Raw genomic sequence first — 24568 nt, 5'->3', positions numbered from 1 at the left:
ATCATGTGTTTAAAAAAAAACAATTTACTCTTGCACTGGCCTTGAGAAATCAGGACTAAGAGTCAATCAAACTGATCATTCCAACCTCATCATTGTTCTAAGCATTTTCTTCAGACCCCATGATTTAGTTGTGGGATTTTGTCAGCTGAGTGACTTGGTCACATGCTAATCAATATCCCTTTGTTTCCAACCAAAACTAGGATGAAACTCTAAATTTAATGTCAGGCAATTATTAAAAATCTAGTTATAGGTCAACCAGAATGCAAACTTTTAATGTTATTATATCTCAAGCACGGAAGACAAAGTTATTACTGTTAGAAATGATAAAAAATTGTGTTCACTGCAGCTGATTGTACTTAAGGACGAGAAAGAATCAATTCTTTTAACTCTCCACTTGATTTAATATACAGCATGCCCGACCTCCTCGTGGGTCTGCTCCTGGGCCTGGCCAAACTGGCCATCAACAGGTCCAGGCAGCGGGCCGTGGAGGGGGTCGTTAGGGCCGACTGCCTGCCCCTCTTCCGCGGTTACGTTAGAGCCCGGGTGTCCTTGGAGAAGGAGAACGCGGTGTCTACCAACACCCTGGAGTTGTTCAGGGAGAGGTGGGCGCCGCAGGGAGTGGAGTGCATCATTTCTCCCTCCAACTCTATTTTGATTTAGTCCCTACCTTCCCCTTCACTGTTTTGATCACACAGCACTGCCCTTTGATGTGAAGGGCAGTGTTTGTCACTGGCCACCCGGGTGTTTTCCTATCTTCCTGGTGGTGGAAATTGAATAAAGATTCGTGCACTTTGTGTCTTTCACTGTGGAAAAAAAATATACAGCATGCCCAATTCATTGTAAAATTGTGGAAACTACATCCTATGTTTCCTTAAGGCTATATAAATGTCTGTAAATATTTAATGAAGGTAATAGCATCTTGCCTACTGATAAGGCAAACAAGAGTCCTACATAGCTTCTTTTGGGAAGGCTAGTCCAATTAAGTGTTGCAAAACAGCAGCAGACTACCCAGACTGGGGCCTAAGATCTATCCCTCTGAGAGCTGCTAGTCATGCAGAGATTAGCAGCTCTTCCATACTCAGCCCTGCCACCAGGAAGGTAGTGGTTGCAGCTGTTACCGCATCCACCCAAGGTCCAGGATCGCCAGATACAGGTGAGTGATAGCAAGAGGTGGGTTGTGAGACACAGGGTGGGGTAGGTATTGTGTGGTTGGCAGAAAGTGGTGGGGGAGTGGGTTCCTGTAGGCCTCTCCTGCTTGATAATGATTTCCTTAATCAATGCCTTTGAATAAGTGACCTGCTTCATTCCTACCCCAGATGCCTGCAAGAACCCGTGGCAGTACGCTATTTCTTTGGGATTCTCACACGACACTAATCCTGGCACCAGTATGTGAATGCTTGGGTGATGATATGAATAATTGAAAATGGGACTGACTGGTTGAGCATTAAATTATATACTTGGTGCTGAACTTGAAATTCCCAACTGGAACAGATTTTATGTTTGCAATTCCAGCCACAAGCAATGAAAGGACTTCCACTAAATTTAATAAAAGGGCACTTCAACATTTTTAACTAGTCCCTGATTATTTTGTCATCTGTTTTATATTGCATATAGCAATAATGTTTTTTGTGTAAAATGGCATGTGTGTGTATTTAATACCAGATTAAGTAGATTAAGGAGTTGAAATGATGGCAGTAGCTTCCCAAACCCTTTACTTAAACAAATACTTTAAATAGAATAATACTGCTGCCTCACAGCACCAGGGTCCCAGGTTCAATTCCAGCCTTGGGCGACTGTCTGTGTGGAGTTTGCATATTCTCTCCATGTCTGCATGGGTTTCCTCCAAAAATGTGCAAATCAGGTGAATTGGCCATGCTAAATTGCCCATAGTATTAGGTGCATTAGTCAGAGGGGAAATGGGTCTGGGTGGGTTACTCTTCGGAGGGTCGGTGTGGACTGGTTGGGCTGAAGGGCTGTTTCCACACTGTAGGGAATCTAATCTAATATTCAGAAACCTCCTAAAAATACTTAAAATAATATGATTGTATTTTAGCACCCTTTGAATATATCTCATTTTCATTCTTAAAAGGAACTATATTTAAAAGTAAATACATTTCTAAGTTCTTCCCTATCTTTGACAAGCTTCACAAACTAAACACCCATCACAAGAATTGATAACTACTCAACCACCATTTTAATGCTCTCAGCATTTCTCCATTTACTCTCCACAAGGAACTCAATTCTTGGTGCATTTAGGATCAACCCATCTTGTTTGTACAGTTCCCTTTCCCGTCGAGCAAGTCCCAAAAATCTAAAGCCCTCTCTCCAACACAAGTTTTCCAAATGTGCATTCATCTGCAGTAGCCTCTTACTTCTCTCGTCAGGCTAAAATTAAAGGTGAGAAGTTTTTTTTAAATTTTAAAGGTTAGACCAATTGTTAATTTTCATATTCTGCAAGACTACACATACAAGACTCTAATCATGTCATGATCATGATCAGATATAGAAACTGAAATCATAATATTTAAAACTTGACTAAAGCATCTGAATCAAGAGCTTTTCAACCACACAAAAAAAAAGATCTGTACAACCAAAATGATTAAATTGTATCCCAAATTCATTTGATCTTCCACAATGATATTAAAAGCATTAGAATAGTTGTGGGTCCCCACTGCTTACTACATTTCAAAGTTGTGTGTCATCAATAACCTTTGGGATTCTACAAAAGGTAAGTCTTTAACATCCATCAAATATGCCAGTAATCCTAATATCAACACCCTGTATGCCTTAAATGTCAGTTTTTTTTAAAATATCTCTTCTTTTTTTTGATGGTGCTCTTAAACTTTTGGACTCAAATTACAGACTCACCAATTATTGCAAACAAAGCTCTTCTTACCTCATCAAAACACTGATCATTTTGAATACCTTTGTTAAATGTCTTCTCCCTTCATATCGAGAGGAAAAGACCCAATTATTCTACATTATCTTCACTGGTATCAATGTAGTGGGTTGAACCTTTATTCAGAGGCGAGGTGGATTGAGGTTGAAAAATTCATGGTAATGTGTTTCCCTCAGATCCTGCTGAATTTCAACAGCGGGAAATCATAATATTGAAAATAAAAAAAATTAGAAGTCACAGCAGGTCAGGCAGCATCCGTAGAGAGAGCAAGCTAACGTTTCGAGTTTAGATAAAGAATTATCTAGACTCAAAACATTAGCTTGCTTTCCCTTCATGGATACTACTTGACCCGCTATGATTTCCAGCATTTTTTGTTTTCAAAACAATTTCAGCAGCTGCAGTAATTTGCTCTGAAATTATAATATTCTTGGTCTCATTGTGCTGCTAACAAATATTTATATTGTGTGCTAAGGTGAATCTTAGCCAAAAAAAAGTAAAAGCTGCTTTTGAATTCTTTGGAGAATTTCTCACTGTGAGGCCTAGTGAGATTTCATGCCATAGCTTACTAAACTTGCTGTGTGAACCACTTTAGTCACCCTATAGTGTCCTTCATGTTTGATTCTATTCCCATCTACCATGCAACCCTCCCACAGCAACAAGCCACACACTGAATATCCACTGAAAAGCCAGCATCCCTGGGGTTTATGCCATATTAGAATGGATGTTGTGTACCCAGACAAGCACTAGCATTCTGAAGCTGCCTGCAGATCGACATAGAGAAGTGGAAGCTGTTGCAGTGATTCTCCAGCAGGGACCTGGAGGTCCTCATGGGCGATGCAGAAGAGGGATATCCTCAACCTGGAGGATCAGCAGAAGATGCCACAACAGCAGACCCTGGTCAAAGTTGCCACCCAAGTCAGCACGGTTTCCAGTGTGAAGAAACAGCTAGCAGTGTTGTAAGAAGATCAATTACTTTCTCTCCCATAGCAGGATAACTGCCTACTCTTCTCTGTGCAAACTTACACTCATTCCATTTCTGCTACTGTATCCATGACCTACCATGGCTCATTCTTTTCCACTTTCACTATTGCCGCAGCATCTATCCTCACTCATCTTTATTTCACTCCAACCTCCCACATTACCAATTCTGCATGGCCTCTGCGCTGTCCACACTCCCTCTGAACATCTTGCTACTTCTTCCCATGTCTGCACCACTTTCTTTCAGCTTATGCTCAGCTCTTCCTTTATCTCATTACAGGAGAAGATAGACCAAAATAGGGCAGAACGAATGCAGAGTGGTGGAAGAATGTCTGAAATTTGACTCCTTATCCCTTACGAAAATTCCAGCCCTGGCAGTTGAAGACTGGAAATGCTGAGACATCCATGTCCTTCCAACTGAGTAAGTATCTCTCTTCATTTGACTGCAACTCTCACAGTAATCCTGCTAACAATCTACATCATTGCACACTATTTCTAACCAATGATTATACTGCTCTTCTCTCTCTTTTTTGTCTTGCAGGTGGAGAAAAGGCTAAATCCACCCAAAATACCTTCTCGACCTCTGAGGATGACATTACCAAGGTCTGAGGAAGCATTGGCAAGGATAACTCTTGCATCTCTCACTTGTCCAGATACTAACACCATGGTGTAAACCTTAGCCTTGGTTTGTTTGGGAGCAAATCACCATAACTGGTCAAAGGACAAATGACCCAGGCTGCTGGTATTTGGAGAACTGCCATGGACAAGGCATTTGCTCAGCCCCAGACAGGATTGCCGGCAAGTGCCTTGTAGATGGTGAAGGAATGTTTCCCCTCAGAGAGCCTAGGAGCAGATGATATAGTTTCTGAATTAAGACTGCAAATTTAACTCTGAAATGAGGAGAAATTTCTTCTCTCAGAAGGTTGAGAGTTTTTGGAATACTTGGCCACAGATGCATGCGGAGGTAGAGTCCCTATATATAGTTTCTTAATCAGTAGGGATACAAGGCTTATAGAGAAATAGCAAGAAAGTGGACATGAGGAGTGCTGGATCAACAATGACCTATTGAATAGCAGAACAGGCTCATGGAACCAAAATGCCTATTCTAGTTCTTATTTCTTAGGATCAATGATCATACCTTCTGGTTAAATTCACTTGGTGTGTTGCATTTTTTTTTACATAAATCACCATGACAGTATATTCCACTTCATAAAACTTTGTAGCTAGTATAGAAATGGTTGACTAGATTTATTTTAATAAAAGCAATGGAATAGCAATCAGACTGAATATTACTGTGTGTGACTGCAGGAACCCATCTCAGTTAAGTTTGTGCGACAATATGGTGTGTACTCCAAACCAATTTTAATCCACAGTCAACAAAAAAAAACAAAAATTGCTGGAAATCTCAGCAGGTCTGGCAATGTCTGTGAGGAGAAATCGAAGTAAACATTTTGGGTTCAGTGACACTTTCAGGATCTACGTTGATTAATTTAAAAAGAAAATCACAAAATATGAATTAGGAACAGGAACATTCAGCCCATGAATCTGCCCTATCATTAAGATCTGACTGCAATTTTAAACTCAGCTTCTCATCTATTCCTGACAACCTTTCAACGCTTACTTAACAAGAATCTATCTACCTCAGCCATAAAAATATTCAAGGACTCTGCTTCAACCACATTTTCAGAACAGAGTTTGAAAGAAATCATAATCCTCAGTAAACAAAAATGGCATAATCTTTGCTTTAAATAAGCAACCCCTGAGTTATTAAACAATGACTCCCACATCCAGATTCTCCCAAAAGAGGAAACATCCTCTCCACTTCCATTCTGCCGAGACTTCTCAAGATTCCATATGTTTCGACCAAGTCACCTCTTACACTGAACTCCAGTAAGGTACGAGCCCAGCCTATCTTCTTCGTTTTTTGAATAAAGAAGTTACAATCATTATCTTTCAACCTAATGGGTCTGTCTTTGAATGAATGGAACTTCAGATAATTAAAACTAAAACATCTTTCATACGTCACTCCTTGATACATGCATTTGATTATCTAATCTGCTTAACCCATTTGGCAGGAGGGTCAGGTAACAGTCCAAAGGAAATTACTTTTGATATCCTGCTCTATGGTGATGGTTGCCGACCAACATTTTCTGGAATGGTTTCCGTTTCACAAACCTGGTGTGTATGAAGGAAGAAAACATCCAAAGCTGCAGTAAGGCTGCAAGTCTTTCTCTCCCTCTCTTGGTTGAAATAATTGGGAAGCTAATAATGTTTCTACACCTCACTAATACGACTGCCTTGAAAACTCTGAAAAACTCAAATGTGACCACTATCTGGACTTGGACTTATAAAAGACTTGGACACAGTTTATTTTCCATCAAAACTGAAGCCTGGTTTGAAGAATCTTTAGTTGTTTTGCAATTATTGCTACTATTAAACAAATAATCTAATTTCTAAGAAGTCATGAGAGTTCCATTCTAATGCTTCCAAAAAGGAATGCAATTTAATTCAAGTTCATCAACAAAAAAAGAACAGATTGGTCAGAATTCATTAAATTCTATATTTTGTTTTTCATCATTGGCCAATAGGAGTGTTTTCTGCTTGTTAGCTCTTTTTGAAATAGTATCTCTGCAGAGTCACTGTTATCTTTCATGCCACGTAAGTATATAGTTCTGAAACTGGCACACTGGTCTTCATCAGTCAGGGCACTGAGTATTGAAGTTGAGAAGTTATGTTGCAGTTGTACAGGACATTGGTGAGGATGCACCTGGAGTATTGTGTTCAGTTTTGGTCATATTGCTATAGGAAGGATGTCACTAAACTAGAAAGAGTGCAGAAAAAAAATTACAAGAATGTTGCCAGGACTCAACAGTCTGAGTTATAGGGAGAGGTTGGACAAGCTAGGACTGTTTTCTTTAGAGCATAGGAGACTGAGCGGGAATCTTAAAGAAGTGTGTAGGATAATGAGAGGCACGTACAGGGTGAATACACTCAGTTTTTTTTCCCCAGGGTTGGGAACTCAAGGACTAGAGGCATCAGTTCAAGGTTCGAGGGAAAAGAATAAAAGGGAACCTGAGGAGCAACCTTTCTTACAGAGAGGGTGGGAAGCATATGGAATGAGCTGACAGTGGATGTAGTTGAGGCGGGTACATTAAAAACATTTAAAAGGCATTTGGACAAATACATGGCTAGGAAAGGCTTAGAATTTGGACATTTTGGTTGGCATGGACCAGTTTGGGTCAAAGGGCCTGTCTCCATGCTGTAGGATTCTATGACTCTATATAGCTTAGATGTTAACTAGTTTTATAGCTTAATTGTAGAAATCAGTTTTAGATTAGATTAGATTCCATTCCCTACAGTATGGAAGCAGGCACTTTGCCCCAACAAATCCACACTGAGCCTCCAAACAGTTAATCACCCAGACCCATTTCCCCTATCATATATTTACCTCTGACCCTATAGGCAACTTAGCATGGCCAATTCACCTGACCTGCACATCTTTGGATTGTGGCAGGAAACTGGAGCACCCAGTGGAAACCCACACTGACACGGGAAGAATGTGCAAATTCCACACAGACAATGATCTGACGCAGGAATCAAACCCAGATCCTTGGTGCTGTAAAGCAGCAGTACTAACCACTGAGCCACCATGTCACAAATAAGTTGCTGTGAGTTCATTTAAAAATCTGTTGGAAGTACAAAAGAAAAACAATTGGCCATGTTGGTGATTGAATCAGAACATTTATACTAATAGTGTGAATCAAAGTAGTGGAACTTGATTACCAATGCATTCCTTCCATCCCAGTCAGAAAATATATGACAAACTGCTGGTAAATTTCACTGACGGTAGATGTCAAAAATACTTAGGCTGGTGAATGGGCTACCAAAGGAAATGAATAGCATCATCTTGGACGGTGTCAAAGCTCTTCATTAATGTTTAAGCTGCATTCAGAAGAATAGGGTAAATTCACTTGTGTCTTGTATATGATGAAAGGATCCAAAGAGTTAGGAGTGAGTCCAGTGAGTCATTCATTGATGATCACACAGTCTTTGGCTTACCTTGTGCCCACTGTGTTCATCAGAAAGGTGACAATTATGGGCATACTAAGCCCCAAGATTGTCTGAAAAATGAAGTGGACCATCTTTGGTTTATATACCAACGTGTTCATTTAACCTGATTGTTATCATATTCAATATTATCTACTTGTGCACAATTTTTAATATATATTTTCACAGAACTAAAGGAATATCATGTTCTAAAAGATACAGACAAATTATACACCACAGCAACACTGTCACAACCCACATTTGAATCACCTGTGCACAAATTTGAGTAATAAGTTCATAATTCCATTGAAAACGAAGTAAAGTACACTGACCATGTGTACCACTCATATGGAAATGACAAAACAAAAATGTTTTAAGCTTGAGGCCTGTAAGCCTTCCATATTGTCAAAACAGCCAATTTTACAAAAATAAAAGAGGTCTGATTCCCTGATGTCCTCTGTAGGTATGCAGTATGTCCATTATGCAATGAGGGGGTAATGTATGGAAGTGGAAAAAGTGAGGACTGCAGAGCTGGAGATCAGAGTTGAAAAGTGTGGTGCTGGAAATACACATCCGAGGAGCAGGACAGTTGACAGTAACGTATGGAGCATTAGCAGAGTATCGTATGGAAGTGCCTGAGTTCCTTTACAAGTCTTTGTAAATGAAGTATTGCACCAGAATTGCAATATCCAATAATAAACTTCAGCATCTCTGCAATTTCATTCATTTGCTCAATGACTCAATCTCAGGGGAATAGTTTAGTGGAAACTTCACAAATTTAGTTCAATGATACAGAATGAGGTGTCCTCGTTGACAAAATAATTTAATAATACTCTTTGGATAATTTGGTAAATATTTTAAGGAGCCCAGGTACTAGACAACAAATTTCTGTACAGTATGGAAGAAGCTGAGGTAGTACTTAACTCCATGCCCACACAGGTCAAGAGATGGAATAATGGTTGTCTGCTCCTGACCAATGACAATGCCAATTGAAACTGCAGTATTCAACTTAGTAGCACAGCCCACTGCTTCATTGGAATGTACGTCAAATATGAATGCTTATGACCCTTTCTATGTTGTAAGCTTCTGATTCTATCTTTCATGAATACTTGCAGTGCCAGAGACATTCTGAGAACATGCATTATAAAGCAGTAAGTCCCACTAAAACTACTTTTAGATTAAAAATAAATTTATTTTAAAGGAGCAATTAAACAACTTTATACAAACATACTATTCAACATTAGAAACATATCCTTTAATGTTGTGATAATGATTAACCTGTAAAGAGACAAAACCATCAGGTAAGGATAGGAGTGCAAAATATTTGGAGAAAAATAATTTGTTTTCTCCTATTCACTGCCACATATTTGGAAGCTGAAGCTGAAGAAAATAGCAAGTCTGTATAAAAAGTAAGTTGTGAGAAGTTACGGATGAATCTTGTTGACTAGTTCTGAGGGAAGAACACATAGCAGGCGACACCTAAACTGCACCAAGACCAATAAATTTGTTAGGAGGTTTACTATTGGTGAGGGCTTAACTGACTTGGTAAGTGTCAGGGAACCAGAAAATAACCAAAAGGAACTGCAATGAGATCAGAGTTGAGTGTGGTATAACAGCATGAAATTAGAAACATTCTGACAATTGCGGGAACCAGACTAAGGGATGTAACAAAAGTGATAAAGGATTTATTGAGTGTATGTTTGTCAATTTTTTTTAATGTAACAAATTAAGTTGGTGAGCTGTAATACAAATGGTCATATGATATTTTGACATGGTTACAGTAACAGAGACATGACTCAAGCAAGGTCAGGAATGGATTCTTAATACTGGATACCAAATACTGAGGAAATTAGAGAAATTAAGAAAAGAAAATACAATAATATTGATTAACAATAATACTGCAGTTCACAAAACAGAAAGGATATAACAGTTCTAAAACTGGATCTGTTTTTCTGGAATTAAGAAGTTTAAGGAAAGCTGTTATATTTCTCCATATATTTGAATATATAGTTCCAAACAAGTGGAGAGATGAATAAATTTTTGGGAAACTTCAAAGGCATGTAAAAAAATTGAGTCATAATATCAGAAGGCATACAGAAGGAAAAACATAGTACTAATGGTAGGCAATTAGATAGAAGAAAGCATGTCTATGTCCATATCTAACAAATCTTTGGCAAAATTTAGGCTTGGACTGATAATTAGACAAGCAATGACTATTTCCTACAATAAATAATTTAACCATCTCCTTGTAATATTCAATGACATTACTATTGCTAAATTTCCCACTAGCAACATCTTGAGGGGTTATCATTGAGCAGAAACTGAACTGGGCCAGCCATAAAAATACTGTGGATATAGGAGCAGATCAGAAGTTCAGCAAGCAACTCACCTAACTCCCCACGGCCAGCACACCACCTGCAAGGCCATAATTCAAGAATATGGTAGAATATTCTTGACTTGCCTGCAGTAGTCCAGCTCTAAAAAATCATAAGAACCTCAACAACACTGAGAATAAATCAGTCTGCTTCACTGGGACCTCATCCAGCTCCATTAACTATACCTCTGATACACAGTAGCATTGTGCACCATATATACAACTAGGCAAGGCTCCTCAGATATTATCTTCCAAATCAAAGAAGTTGATTACCTAAAGCAACAGGCTTATTTTTATTCATTCATGGGATATGGGTGTCACTGACTGGCCCAGCATTTATTGTCCATCATTAGCTACCCTTGACAAGGTGGTGGGGGTGGTGAACTTCCTGTTTCAACAGCTGCAGTCGATTTGGTGTAGGTACACCCACAATCCCATTAGGGAGGGTTTCCAGGATTTTGACCTAATGATATTGAAGGAATGGTGATATATTTCCAAGTCAAGATAGTGAGTGGCTTGGAAGGGAATTTGCTGGTGGTGGTGTTCCCATATAGCTGCTACCCTTGTCCTTCTAGCTGGAAATGGTCATGGGTTTTGAAGATATTGTTCAAACAGCCTTGGTGAATTCCTAGTGCAACTTGTAGATGGTACATATTGCTGCTTCGGTGGTGGAGAGAGTGGAACATCAAGTTCCCCTTCAATCTACATGCCATCCTGACTCGGAATTATATCAGTGCTCCTTCAGTGTTGCCAAGTCAAAATCCTGAAACTCCCTCCCCAACATAATGGTGGATGTACTTGAGCAACAGTTCATGAAGGTACTTCATCATCTTTCCAAAAGTAAATATGGATAGATAACATGCTTAATCAGAGATACCCAAATTTTGTGAAAAAATAAGAAAAATACAGAAACTTCTGATACATGCATAGGAGAACTTTCTTGATTAATATGTCTTTAATCTAACAGACAGGAAGCAGTGTTGGGTGTGGATGTTGGAAATTAAATAGTTCAAGTGAAATATGTTATGGCAGGAGATCTTCTAACAATATAGTTTAAGCTCATAATGAAAAAAGACCCCAAAATGTCAAACACATAAGTACAGAACTAGGGAGAGGCTAATGTTGATGATATAAGAAAAGGCCTAGCATGAGTAGACAATATATGTAGGGATTCCATGATATCTATGATCTCCTTCTAGTCTTTTGCCCCTTACCTTAAATCTATGCCTCCACACCACTGATCACTCCACCAAGGGGAACTACTTGTTCCTCTCTATTCCATCTCTGACCCTCATAATTTTATACATTTCAACCATGACCGCTCTCAATCTCTTCTACTTTAAGGAAAATAACCCCAGTCTGTCCAATCTCTTCATAACTAAAACAGTCCAGATCAGGCAACATCCTGGTAAATTTGCATTGCAGCTTTTCCAGTGCAATCAAAACCTTCTTATAATGTGGATTCTGGAACTGCACACAATACTCTAGTTGTGGCCTAACTAACATTTTATAAGTTCCAGCAAAATCTTCCTGCTCTTAAAATCTATGGCTCAACTAATAAACAAAGAAGAACACAGAAGAAAGGACCTCGGCCCTCCAACCCTGCACTGACACCTTCCATACTAAAACCATACTAAAACAGATTTCACTTACAGGATCCATATCTCTCTATTCCCTTCCTATGCATTGGTCCAGGTGTTTCTTGAATGCTGCAATTGTGTCTTCCTCTGGCAGCACCTTCGAGGCACTCACCATTCTTTGTGTGAAAAACTTGCCTCTCACATCTCTTTTAAATATCACTCCTCCCACACACTAAACCTGAGTTGCCTAGTAAAAGATGCCTTCACCCTAGGAAAAAGCCCCATTCATTCCAATCTTATAAACTTCTATCAGGTCACTCCTCAATCTCCTGCATTTCAGTGAAAACAAACCTAGTCTATCCAACCTTTCTTTACAGCTAAAATACCCCATACCAAGCATCATTCTGGCAAATCTTTCTGTACCGTCTCCAAAGCATTCGCTTCCTTCTGGTAATGTGTTGATTAGAATGCAATATTCCAAGTGCACCCTAAGTAAAGTTCTATAAAGCTGCAACATAATTTGTCTATCTTGATACTCAATGCCCCTTCCAATGAAGGCAAGCATGCTATAGGCCTTTTTTACAACCTTATTGATCTGCGCTGCCACGTTCCATGATCTGTGGACCTGCACACCCAGATTCCCTCTGCAGATGAATACTCTTAAGGATTCTGCCATTCACTGTTCCCTTCACAGGGAACCTGATGAAGGGCTTCTGCCCAAAACATCGATTCTCCTGCTCCTCACATGCTGCCTGAAGTGTTGTGCTTTTCCAGCACCACACTCTCAATACTGTATAATTGCCACCTGTATTTGAACTTCCAAAATGCACACCTCACATTTGTCTGGATTAAACTCCATTGCCATTTTTCTGCCCAGGCTCCAACTGATCTACATGCTACTGTATCCTCTGACAATCCTCCTCATTATCCACAACTCCAGCAATCTTTGTATCATCTGCAAACTTACTAATTAGACCAGCCACTTTTTCCTCCAAATGATTTATGTAGACTATGAACAGCAGAGGTCCCAGCACTGATCCCTGTGGAACACTACCAGTCACAACGCTCCACTCCGAAAAGCATTCTTCCACTTCTACCCTGTCTTCTATGACAAAGCCAGTTCTTGCCAGCTCACCCCGATACCATTTGACTTCACTTTTTGTACCAGTCTACCATGTGAGACCTTGTCAAAGGCTTTACTGAAGTCCATGTAAACAACATCAACTGATTTTCCCTCATCAATCATCTTTGTCATCTCCTTAAAAAACTTGATCAGATTAGTTAGACACAACCTCTCCAGCACAAATCCATGCTGTCTATTTTTAATAAGTCCATTTGCTTCTAAATGCGTACAGATCTTGTCCCTTAGAATCTTTTCCAATAATTTCCCTGCCACCTACGTGAGGCTTACGGGCCTGTAATTTCATAGATTATCTCTGCTACCCTTCTTAAACAGCGGGACAACACTGGCTATTCTTCAGTTCTCTGGGACCTCACCTGTGCCTAAAGAGGATACAAAGACATCTGTCAATGTCCCAGCAATTTGTTCTCTTCCCTCCTCAATATTCTGGGATAGATACCATCTGGACCTGGGGACTTATTATCTTTATACTTTTAAGGTGCCCAACACCTCTTACTTTTTAATAGCAACACAGCCTTGAAATTTGAAACTCCCTTTCCTGAGATCATCCGCCGATTCCTTTTCTTTGATGAATACTGACACAAAGTATTCATTTAGGACCTCATCTACCTCTTCTGGCTACACACATAGATTCCCTTCCTTATCCTTCAGTGGGCCAACCATTTCCTGGCTACCCTCTTGCTTTACCTTGGGGTTCTCATTAATTCTGTTTATTAATGAGTACCATTACCCCTTTAGCTCTTCTAATTCCTTGTTTAAGTTCTTTCCTACATTCCTTTTATACTTCAAAGGCTTTGTCAATTCCCATGGTCCTAGACTTTACTTTTGCTTCTTTTTCCTTTTTGACCAAGGTCATAACATCCCTGGACATCCAAGGTTCACGTAACTTGCCATACCTATCCTTCATTCTCACAGGAATGTGTCACTCCTGAACTCTTATCAAATACTCCCACATGTCCGATGTGGGTTTACCCTGAATCAAAATTCACCAGTTTCTGTCTAACGTTGTTGTCGTTCATCTTTCCCCAATTTAACACCTTCACCCAAGGTTTCTGTCCTATCCATGACCAACTTAAACTCATGGTCTTATGGTCACATCTCCTAAAATGCTCCCCCACTGAAACTTGACTCACCTGGCTGGGCTTATTTCCCAAAACCAGGTCCAGTATAATCTCTTCCCTGGTTGGGCTGTTTACATATTGTGTCAAGACACCCTCCTGAATGGTCCTTTCAAATTCTGCCTCATCCAAGCTCCTAGCATGAAGTGAGTCTCAGTCAATACAGAAGTTAAAATCACCCACAGCAACGCTGCTGGTTTTACATCTTTCCTAAATCTGTCTAACCATTTTCTCCTCTATCTCCTGCTGGCTATTGTGAGGCTATGTAGCATAGTCCCAGCATTGTGAGTTCACCTTTCCTATTCCTGAGTTCTACCTATTTTGCCTCACTGCACGAGTCCGTTGATATACTAACCCTCAGTTCAGCTGTGAGATGCTAATTTACCAGTAAATGCAACTCTCCCATCCTTTTCTATCACACCTGAAACATCTAAAACCTGGCTGACTGTCCAGTCCATCTTTCAGCCAAGTGTTCAAAATCGCAATAATGTCTTAGTTCCAAGTACTCCAAATCTCTAAATTCATCTACCTTGCCTATTACACCTCTCGCATTGAAACACATATATTTCAGACTATCTCCACTATTCTTTTCAGCAGCATTTCCCTGCCTGTTCTTGTTCTTAGTCCTGTTTGCATTGATTCTACTGCTTCCTCAATTCCTGCATCTACTGCCCTACTTTTCTGGTTCCCATTTTACTGCACACTAGATTAAATCCTGCCAAATCACTCTAACGAGTACCTCCACAAGGACATCAGTCCTGGTCCTGGTCAGGTGTAACTGTCCACTTTGTAAATATCTCATCTCCCCCAGAACCAGTCCCAATGCCCCATGAATCTGAAATCCTCCCTCTCACACCATCTTTTCAGCCATGTGTTTATCCTATATAACCTGCTGTTTCTACTCTGACTAGTTCATGACACTAGTGGTAATCCTGAGATAACTATCTTTGAGGTCTTATACTTGAATTTTTTTCCTAGTTCTGTATATTCTGCTTTTAGGACCTCATCCTTTTTTCTTACCTATGTTGCTAGTACCGATGTGTACCACAACCACTGGGTGTTTGCCCTCGCCCTCGAGAATGACCTGCAACCCTCTGAGAAATCCAGGACTGTAGCACAAGGGAGGCAATGCACCATTCTGGACACTTGTTTCCTATCTATTCCCCTTATGATTGAATCCCCTATTAGTATCACATTTCTATTCCTACTTCTCCCTCCCACTGCAGCAGAGCCAACCATGGTGCTATGAATTTGGCTACTGCTGTCATCCCCTGAGAAGCCATTCCCCTCAACAGTATCCAAAATGGTATATCTTTTTGCAGGGGAATTGCCACAGGAGATTCCTGCCCTGCCTGCTTAGCCGTCCTGCTCTGCCTGGTGGTCACCCATTCCCTTCCTGCCTATGAAGTCCGAGTCTGTGGTGTGACCACCTCTCTATATATGCGATCCACAATATTCTCCACTTCACGAATGTGCCACAATATCCTTAAAAAGGCAAGTATACCATGTGAAAAGAAAACTAAGAATGCTGGAAATCAGAAACAAAAACAGAAATTGCTGGCAAAACTCAGCAGATCTGACAGCATCTGTGAAGAGAAAGCAGAATTAGCGTGACCCTTCTCAGAACTGATTGCAGTTGGGGAAAGGTTGGTATATATGCTAACGAAGGGGTGGGGGGAGATGGGAGGAGTTAACAATAGGTGGAGCTGGAGCCCAGAGAGACAGAAAAAAGGTCGGGCAGACAAAAAAATAGGAGAAGGTCACCCTGGGAGAATGAATAGCTGCCAATGGGGCCCATCGGTGGCTGACAATGGGTTGTTTGTGGTAGCAGCCAATGTGATGACAGGGCCTGATGTGTGGGTTGGGCTAAGGACATGGGAAAAAGGTGCTCAAGCCCTGAAATTGCTAAACTCTATATTGAGTCCAAAAGATTGCAGGGTTTCCACGCAGACAATGAGGTGTTGCTTTTCCAGCTTGCACTGAGCTGTATTGGAGCACTGCAGCAAGTCTGACACAGAGATGTGGGTTAGGAAACACGGTGGTCTGTTGAAACAGCAAGCGACTGGAAGCTCAGGGTCATTTTTGCAGATAGAACATAAGTGTTGTGCAAAGCAGTCGCCCTGTCTGCGATTCGTCTCCCTAGTGTAAAGAAGACCGCATTGCGAGCAGCGAATACAGTAGACTAGGTTCAGTGAAGTGCAACTAAATCGTTGCTTCACCTGGAAGGTATGTCTGGGGCTTTAGATAGTCAAGAGGGAGGAAGTAAGTGGGCAGGTGTTACACATTCTGCAATTCATGGGAAAGTGCTGTAGCGGTGTGGGGAGATGTTGGAAGTGGTCCAGAGTGTCCCAGAGGGAGTAGTCCTTGCGGAAGGTTGACAAGGGAGGGAAGAGGAATATGTGTTTGGTGGCAGCATTCCACTGGAGATGACAGAAATGGCAGCTAATGATTCTTTGGATGTGGACGATGGTGGGATGGTAGGTGAGGGTGAGGGGGACAGAAGAGAGGGGTTGAAGACCAAACTGCAGGAGGTGATTTGGACATGTCTGAGAGCTCTATCAAACACAGTGTGGGGAGTCCTTGGTTGAGGAAGAAGGTTGACATTTCGGAATGCCAACTTCAACAAGGGGTCTTATTGGAACAGATAGGACAGAGACTGAGAAACTGGGAGAATGGAATAGAGTCTTTACGGGAAGCAGGATATAAGGATGTATAGTCAAGGTAACTGTGGGAGTCAGTGAGTATATAGTGGATATTGGGTGGACAGCTTGTCCTCAGAAATGGAAACAGATGTCAAGAAAGTGAAGTCAGAAATGGACCAGGTGAAGGAGAAAGCAGGGTGGATATTGGGAGCAATATTGATAAACGTTTCCAATTCTGGACGAGAGAAGGAAGTAGCACCAATGATGTTATCGATGTCCTGGAGAAATTGTGGATGGGAGCTACAGTATGACTGGAACAAAGAATGTTCCTTGCACGCAACAAAGCAACAGGCGTTACTGGGGCCCATGTGGATACCCATGGCCACCCTTTTGACCTGAAGAAAATAGGAGGAGTTAAAGGATAATTTGTTCAAAGTGAGGATAAGCTTAGCTGGGCAGAGTATAACATGTGCCTTCTTAACTATTTTATCCAGTCATCCTGATTCCTTAAAGGACCATTGTACATACACACCACAGTCCTTGTGATCCTTAGTGCTTCCCAGGGTCTGACTGCTTATCATGTACTTCCTTGCTATATTTGTTTTGTCCAGGAGCATCTTCTCACATTTATCAGAATTTAATTCTATTCGTCACTGATCAGCAAATCTGACCAGCCTCTTGTAGTCCAAGGCTATCCCTCTCATTCTTCACAATCCCACCTTTTTCATATTGTCTGCAAACTTGGTGATCAACCCTCCTGCATTCAAACCTAAATGATCTATATAAACCACAAACTGTAAGGATCCAACACCAACCCCTGTAAGGACCCCATTGGACACAGACTTCCAGTCGGAAAAACACCCCTCAGCCATGTCCCTCGACAATCTCTGGTTAAATTGCAGAGGGAACTGTAGCTGTTGATCACAGCATGCTCAATCTCTGCATCACTTAATATCTGACGTGAGACTTCCTTCTGAAATTGGTCTTTGCCCCTACTTTACTTTATGCATGAGGCCTAATGCTTATTGCCAGTAACACAGAAACATTTGGTACATCATGTTAACTGATATGATGTTTGCAGCATTTCAGGCACCCCTGGAGGCAGGGACAGAACCTTCAAAATTGAATGTTTTCTTGAAGTATTATATTGGGAAGGTGGCAGAATTAGGTCCGTGTTCATCTTTGTGGTTCAAAAGACTAAAGTTCACCTGCTCCTCAGAAAATAATGCATTCTAACATAAAACACCACACCAATCTGAAAAGATGTGAATAATGCAGCAAGATGAACTTCCACATCTTTAAACAGATTTCCTCAAATTCTGGAAATGTTGAAATCATTTCACTTCCCTGAATGCTTACAAATAAAGATCACATTTCTGCAAGTTCATTTTTGTTTGGAATTGTACGCGATTAAAAAAAAAGTCATTTGGAATGTTGGTCCAGATTTGAATCATATGATGTAGCAACACATGACTTCCACACACCACTTCTTACTGAGGACAGAACTGCGCCCTTGTTTGTCTTTAGAAGTAATAAAACGCGTCTTGATCATATCGATTGACCCTGCTTTACGTAACAGAACACGTAACGAGAAAGACATCGGACCGTCCTGTTAGTGGAACATTAAATTTACACTAATACACTGGTCAAATACAAAATTTCACATTTACATGTCCATCCACATTACATACAGTTTCTCAAGTTTAGATCGATTAGCATAACTATAACTTAGTGAGTTGTTCAAATGGTTCCACAATCCTAATTTTAAATCCACCAGAGAAGAACCATCCTCTGCACTCGTGTTTATCTACAAACATATACTGCAGATTTATTTCTGTTCTCTTCTCTCGCTCTCTCTCTCTGGAACAATTGAGAGCCGTTAAAGTAGTCTCTCCAAACAGTTAAGGCAAATTGACTTTTAACTAACTAATGACTGTAATGTGCAATATCCCAGTGAAATTACGGTCCAATCAATAGTGTAGCAATAGTTGCCTCACGCTACTTTGAATTCATGCATTAACATTCCGAATACATGCCTGTGCAGCTGCAAACCCATTGTTCAACCACACACGAGATTGTTTCTTAGCAACTATTACTCTCTGTAGTTTCTTCACTCGAAACAACAGCCTGTTGGGAATGACGAACAAAATCTTACCCGCTATGTCCCATAACTGCAGTCGAACTACAGTCTCTGAGTCCCAGTTAAGTACTTTAAGTGCGAAATCCACGCCAATCGTAGCTCGATAATGTTGGGAAAAGTTTTGATGTACGTAACGCTTGATAATACTGGTCTTTCCTACACCCAGATCACCGATGACTAATATTTTATAGAGGTGCTCGGTCTGGCTTTTCTGCATTTTCGAAGTTGCTGGTTCATAACCCGTCCTGTACTGTCCTTTCAATGAGGTTATTGCAGCCGTGCCAAGATAGCAACGCCCCTCGCCCAGGCTGACAGCACGATGGGGAATGTTCGGCGAGTGTGTGAATACGTGCCATCCCACTGACAAGTCTCCCACCACCAACCCCCCCCCCCGTCCGCATCGACACTCAGTTATGCAACTGCTAACATAGTGAACACACAGCAGTGGTATAAGATACTTTTATTGCACTCAAACTTTTCTCTCTTACTTTCCGGTATTCCACAATGGATTTCTTCCCCCCAGCTGTCAGAAAATCTAAGGGTTATGACCCAAAGCATGTGATATAATAAGTTTATTATAAGTTGGCACTGCAAGCAACAGAAGCAATGCTAGAAGGAATGTGTTTAAGATCAAGGAATGTAAGACCATGAGAATGTTGGGATTGGGAGAGTCTTCAGTCCACTGGCAGTTCTGAAAATTTCTTGTGCATCTAATGCTGACTCTTTAAGCTTAGACGAAAATGGGTACTGCAGATGCTAGAGTCAAGATAGGAGTGGTGCTTGAAAAGCACAGCAGGTCAGGTAGCATCCCAGCTCCAGGAAAATCGATGTTTCAGGCAAAAGCCCTTCATTAGGAATGGTGATGAAGGGCTTTGGCCCAAAACGTCGATTTTCCTGGTCCTGGGATGCTGCCTGACCTGCACTTCAAAAGGCTTGTTCAAATTGTCTGAAATGCTTCTGACAATTTCTGTCTTCAATGCCTCACTACATAGTGTGACACTTTAGGCCACCATCTTCTACACCGATACATAAATTTGATACAGGACGTTCATCTAAATTGGTGCATATTTTAATGTTTACTTCACATGCATCTCCTGCCTCCTGAATTACATGCTCTTCTTAACTCCCTTATGTATTTTATTTGCTTGCCCTCAAGTGCAATAATGTGATTCTGTCAATGATTCCTTGTGATAGTAAATGACACATCCTAGTTAGAAATTGCTGAAGAAGACGTCCAAGGTATTTGACTACAGAAGTCAACTAATAGTGGAAGTAGGAAACTGAGGCTTGCAAGTATGAACTGGTTGAGCGCAATCAGCATGCTGCCAATGGTCAATGGGATAGATTTTGGTCCACCATTCATCAGCATATAAGGCATTACACAGGCCTGAAGCTTATGTCACATTACTCATTAGCATGATAGAGACAGCCATTTGGCTTGGCAGCAGTGTCTTTTAAGTGGTGAAAACTACCTCTGAGTTACTGCAAAGTAGTATGAGACAGCTAGCTTAAGATTTCATTCAAGGTTTCAGGAATTCCTTTCCTTTCCATGATAATCTGAGGTAGACTGTCCTATTCTGGAACAGCAGTGGTGGATATAGGTCCTTTCTTGAGTTTTTGCAGATATAGTATATAGAGTCATTAAGATGTACAGCACAGAAACAGACCCTTCAGCCCAACTTGTCCATGCCGGCCAGCTATCCCATCCCAATCTAGTCCCACCTGCCAGCACCCAGCCCATATCCCTCCAAACCCTTCCTATTCATATACCCATCCAGATGCCTTTTAAATGTTGTAATTGCAATAGCCTCCACCACTTCCTGTGGCAGCTCATTCCTTACATACACCACCCTCTGTGTGGAAATGTTGCCCCTTAAGTCTCTTTTCTATCTTTCTCCTCTCACTCTAAACCTATGCCCTCTAGTTCTGGACTCTCCTACTGCAGGGAAAATCCTCCAACCCTGGCAACATTCTTGTAAATCTTTTCTGAACCCTTTCAAGTTTCACAACATTGTTCTGATAGGAAGGAGCCCAGAATTGCATGGAATATTCCAGAAGTGGCCTAACCAACGTCCTGTACAGCCGCAACATGACCTCCCAACTCCTGTACTCAATACTCTGACCAATAAAGGAAAGCATACCAAATGCCTTCTTCACTATCCTATCTACCTACGACTCTGCTCGCAAGAAACAATGAACTTGCACTCCAAGGTCTCTTTGTTCAGTAACACTTACCATTAACTGTATAAGTCCTGCTAAGATTTTCTTTCCAAAAATGCAGCATCTAGCATTTATCTAAATTAAACTCCATCAGCCACTCCTCAGCCCACTGGCCCAAGATCCTGTTGTAATTTGAGCTAACCTTCTTCGCTGTCCACTACACCTCCAATTTTAGTGTCATCTGCAAACTCACTATCTGTACCTCCTATGATCATATCCAAATCATTTATTTAAATGACAAAAAGTAATTGTCCCAGCAGTGACACTCCACTGGTCACAGGCTTCCAGTCTGAAAAACATCCCTCCACCACTACCTTTGAGCCAGTTCTCCAAATGGCTAGTTCTCCCTGTATTCCATGAGATCTAATCTTGCTAACCAGTGTTCCATGAGGAACCTTGTTGAACACTTTACTGAAATCCATTTGGATCACATCTACCGTTCTGCCCTCATCAATCCTCTTTGTTACTTCCTCAAAAAACTCAAACAAGCTTTTGAGACATGATTTCCTTGGCACAAAGCCATGTTGATTATCCCTAATCAATCCTTGCCTTTCTAAATACATGAACATCCTGTCCCTCAGGATTCCCTCCAACAACTTGCCCACCACTGGCATCAGGCTCACTAGTCTACAATTCCCTGGCTTGTCCTTACCACCTTTCTCAAATAGTGGCACTACGTTAGCCAACCTCCAGTCTTTCAGCACCTCACCTGTGACTATCGATGATACAAATATCTCAGCAAGAGGCCCAGCAATCACTTCCCTAGATTCCCACAGAGATCAAGGGTACACCTGATCAGGTCTTGGGGATTTATCCACTTTTATGCATTTCAAGACATCAAGCACTTCCTCCTCTGTAATATGGACATTTTTTAAGATGTCACCATATATTTCCCTACATTCTATATCTTCCATGTCCTTTTCCACAGTAAACAGTAAACACTGATGCAAAATACTCATTTAGTTTCTCCCCATCTCCTGCAACTCCACACAAAGGCTGCCTTGCTGATCTTTGAGGGGCCCCATTCTCTCCCTAGTTACCCTTTTGTCCTTAATGTATTTGTAAAAACCCTTTGGATTCTCCTTAACCCTATTTGCCAAAGCTACGTCATGTCCCCTTTTGCCCTCCTGAATTCACTCTTAAATACACCGCTACTGCCTTTATACTCTAAGGATTCATTCAATCTATCCTGTCCATACCTGACATATGCTTCCTTCTTTTTCTTAACCAAACCCTCAATTTCTCTAGTCATCTAGCATTCCAGACATCTACCAGCCTTTCCTTTCACCTTAACTGGAATATATTGTCTCTGGACTATCTCATTTCTGAAGGCTTCCCATTTTTCAGCCATCCCTTTACCTGCGAACATCAGCCCCAATAAGGTTTTGAGATATCTTGCGTGATACCATCAAAATTGGCCTTCCTCCAATTTAGAACTTCAACTTTTACATCTCGTCTATCTTTTTCCATCACTATTTTAAAACTAATAGAATTATGCTCGCCCCACTGACAACTCAGTCACGCCCTGCTTTATTTTCCAAGAGCAGGTTAGGTTTAGCACTTTCTCTAGTAGGTACATCAACATACTGAATTAGAAAATTTTCTTGTGCACACTTAACAAGTTTCTCTACATGTAAACCCTCAACACTGTGGCAGTTGCAGTCTATGTTTGGAAAGTTAAAATCTCCTACCATAACCACCCTATTATTCTTACAGATAACTGGAATCTCCTTCCAAATTTGTTTCTCAGTTTCCCACTGACTATGGGGGGGGGGGTCTATAATACAATCCCAATAAGGTAATCATCCCTTTCTTATTTCTCAGTTCAACCCAAATAACTTCCCTGGATGTATTTCTGGGAATATGCTCCCTCAGTACAGCTGTAATGCTATCCCTTATCAAAAACGCCACTTCCCCCTCCTCTCTTGCTTCCCTTTCTATCCTTCCTGTAGAATTTGTATTCTGGAACATTTAGCTGCCAGTTCTGTCCATCCCTGAGCTACGTTTCTGTAATTGCTATGATATCCCAGTCCCATGCTCCTAACTATGCCCGGAGTTCATCTGCCTTCCTTGTTGGGCCTCTTGCATTGAAATAAATGCTGTTGAATTTATCAGTCCTACCTTGTTCTCTGCTTTGTCCCTGCCTGCCCTGACTGTTTGACTCACCTTTGTACTCTACTGTACCAGTCTCAGATTGAAATCTTTCCTCACTATTTCACTGTGGAAGACAGTGAAATTTGAATTAAATAAAATATGGAATTAAAAGTTTGTATGATGATGACCATTATCATAAAAGCTCAGCTGATTCCCTAAGGTCCTTTAGGCAAAGCAAACTGTTGTTCTTACGAGGTATGGACTCCAGATACATTGCAATATGGTTGATTTTTTTTACTGCTCTGTGAAATGGCCCAGCAAGTCATTCAGTTGCATCAATCTCTGGAGAGGTAGAAAGGGAATGAAACCAGACGGACCACCAGGCATTAACCTAGGCACCAGAAACAACAACAGCAAACCTAGACCTCTTGAACCTGCAAAGATGTCCTTATCTAGCGTTTTGCATGTATGTACATTAAAATCCCTTCTGAAAAGTATGAATGGACTTGTGCCAAAATTGGGAGAGCTATTCCACAGACTGATCAAGCAACAGCCTGGCAAAGTTCTATTCATTCAATCATTTCAATATTCCAGACAACACTATAATTATTCCTGGGTATTTTGTGCCTCACTGACAGCACTAGCAGAAGTGGCAGCACAGTGGTATGCAGTCACAAGGTAGTTGCCCTGGGAATTCTCAAAATTGACTCTGGACTCCATGAAGTCTCATGACATCAGATCCAGCAAGGGCAAAGAAACCTCTTGCTGATAACCAAATACATTCCTCCCTATTGGCTGCTGACTCACTGCTCCTTCATGTTGATCACTTGGAGGAAGCACTCAGGGTGGCAAAGTTGCAGAAAGTACTCCAGATGGACTACCTCAATGTCAATGTTAGACAACAATAGTGGCTTGGTAGCACTACTATTGACTAAACTAGCCAAGCTCTCTTGAACATAACTGCTAACCTAGGTCTGCGATAAGTAGTGAGGGAATTAACGATAGGGTAAAGCTTGCTTGACCTCAGCGCTTTTCCAGCAACACATTTTCAGCTCTGATCTCCAGTCCTCACTTTCTCCTTGACCTCATCCTCACCAATCCATATTTTACAAATGTATCTATTCATGACAGTAGGTGTAGAAGTGAGCACAGCACAGATCTTGTGGAGACCAAGACCCATCCTCATATTGAGGATACCCTTCATTGTACTGTTTGGCTCTGCAGCCATGTTTAAAAGGACAGAATTCAAACATACCAAGCAACTTAAGAAGGCCATGCATGAGACATTGTAGGCAATACACAACAGCAAATTGAATTCCCCAACAATCTGTAACT

At 41.0% G+C, this 24568-nt stretch overlaps 1 protein-coding gene across 1 annotated transcript in view; it reads right to left on the bottom strand.

Moving 5' to 3' along the window:
* Positions 1–19220, bottom strand: part of rab38a (RAB38a, member RAS oncogene family) — a 73602-nt gene extending 54382 nt beyond the window's left edge. The window contains exon 1 of the mRNA XM_043692762.2: positions 18935–19220. Within this exon, the coding sequence (XP_043548697.1) occupies positions 18935–19136 (202 nt within the window). The 5' untranslated portion in view covers positions 19137–19220. The remainder of the gene's footprint in view (positions 1–18934) is intronic.
* Positions 19221–24568: the final 5348 nt, after the last annotated feature.

This window comes from Chiloscyllium plagiosum, unplaced genomic scaffold (assembly GCF_037043375.1).
Source record: "Chiloscyllium plagiosum isolate Xiang-an unplaced genomic scaffold, Cpla_swu_hap1 HiC_scaffold_6, whole genome shotgun sequence".
NCBI classification, from domain to species: Eukaryota; Metazoa; Chordata; class Chondrichthyes; order Orectolobiformes; family Hemiscylliidae; genus Chiloscyllium; species Chiloscyllium plagiosum.
Note: the sequence above shows the minus strand (reverse complement) of the source record. Positions and strands in the feature narration are given on the sequence as shown.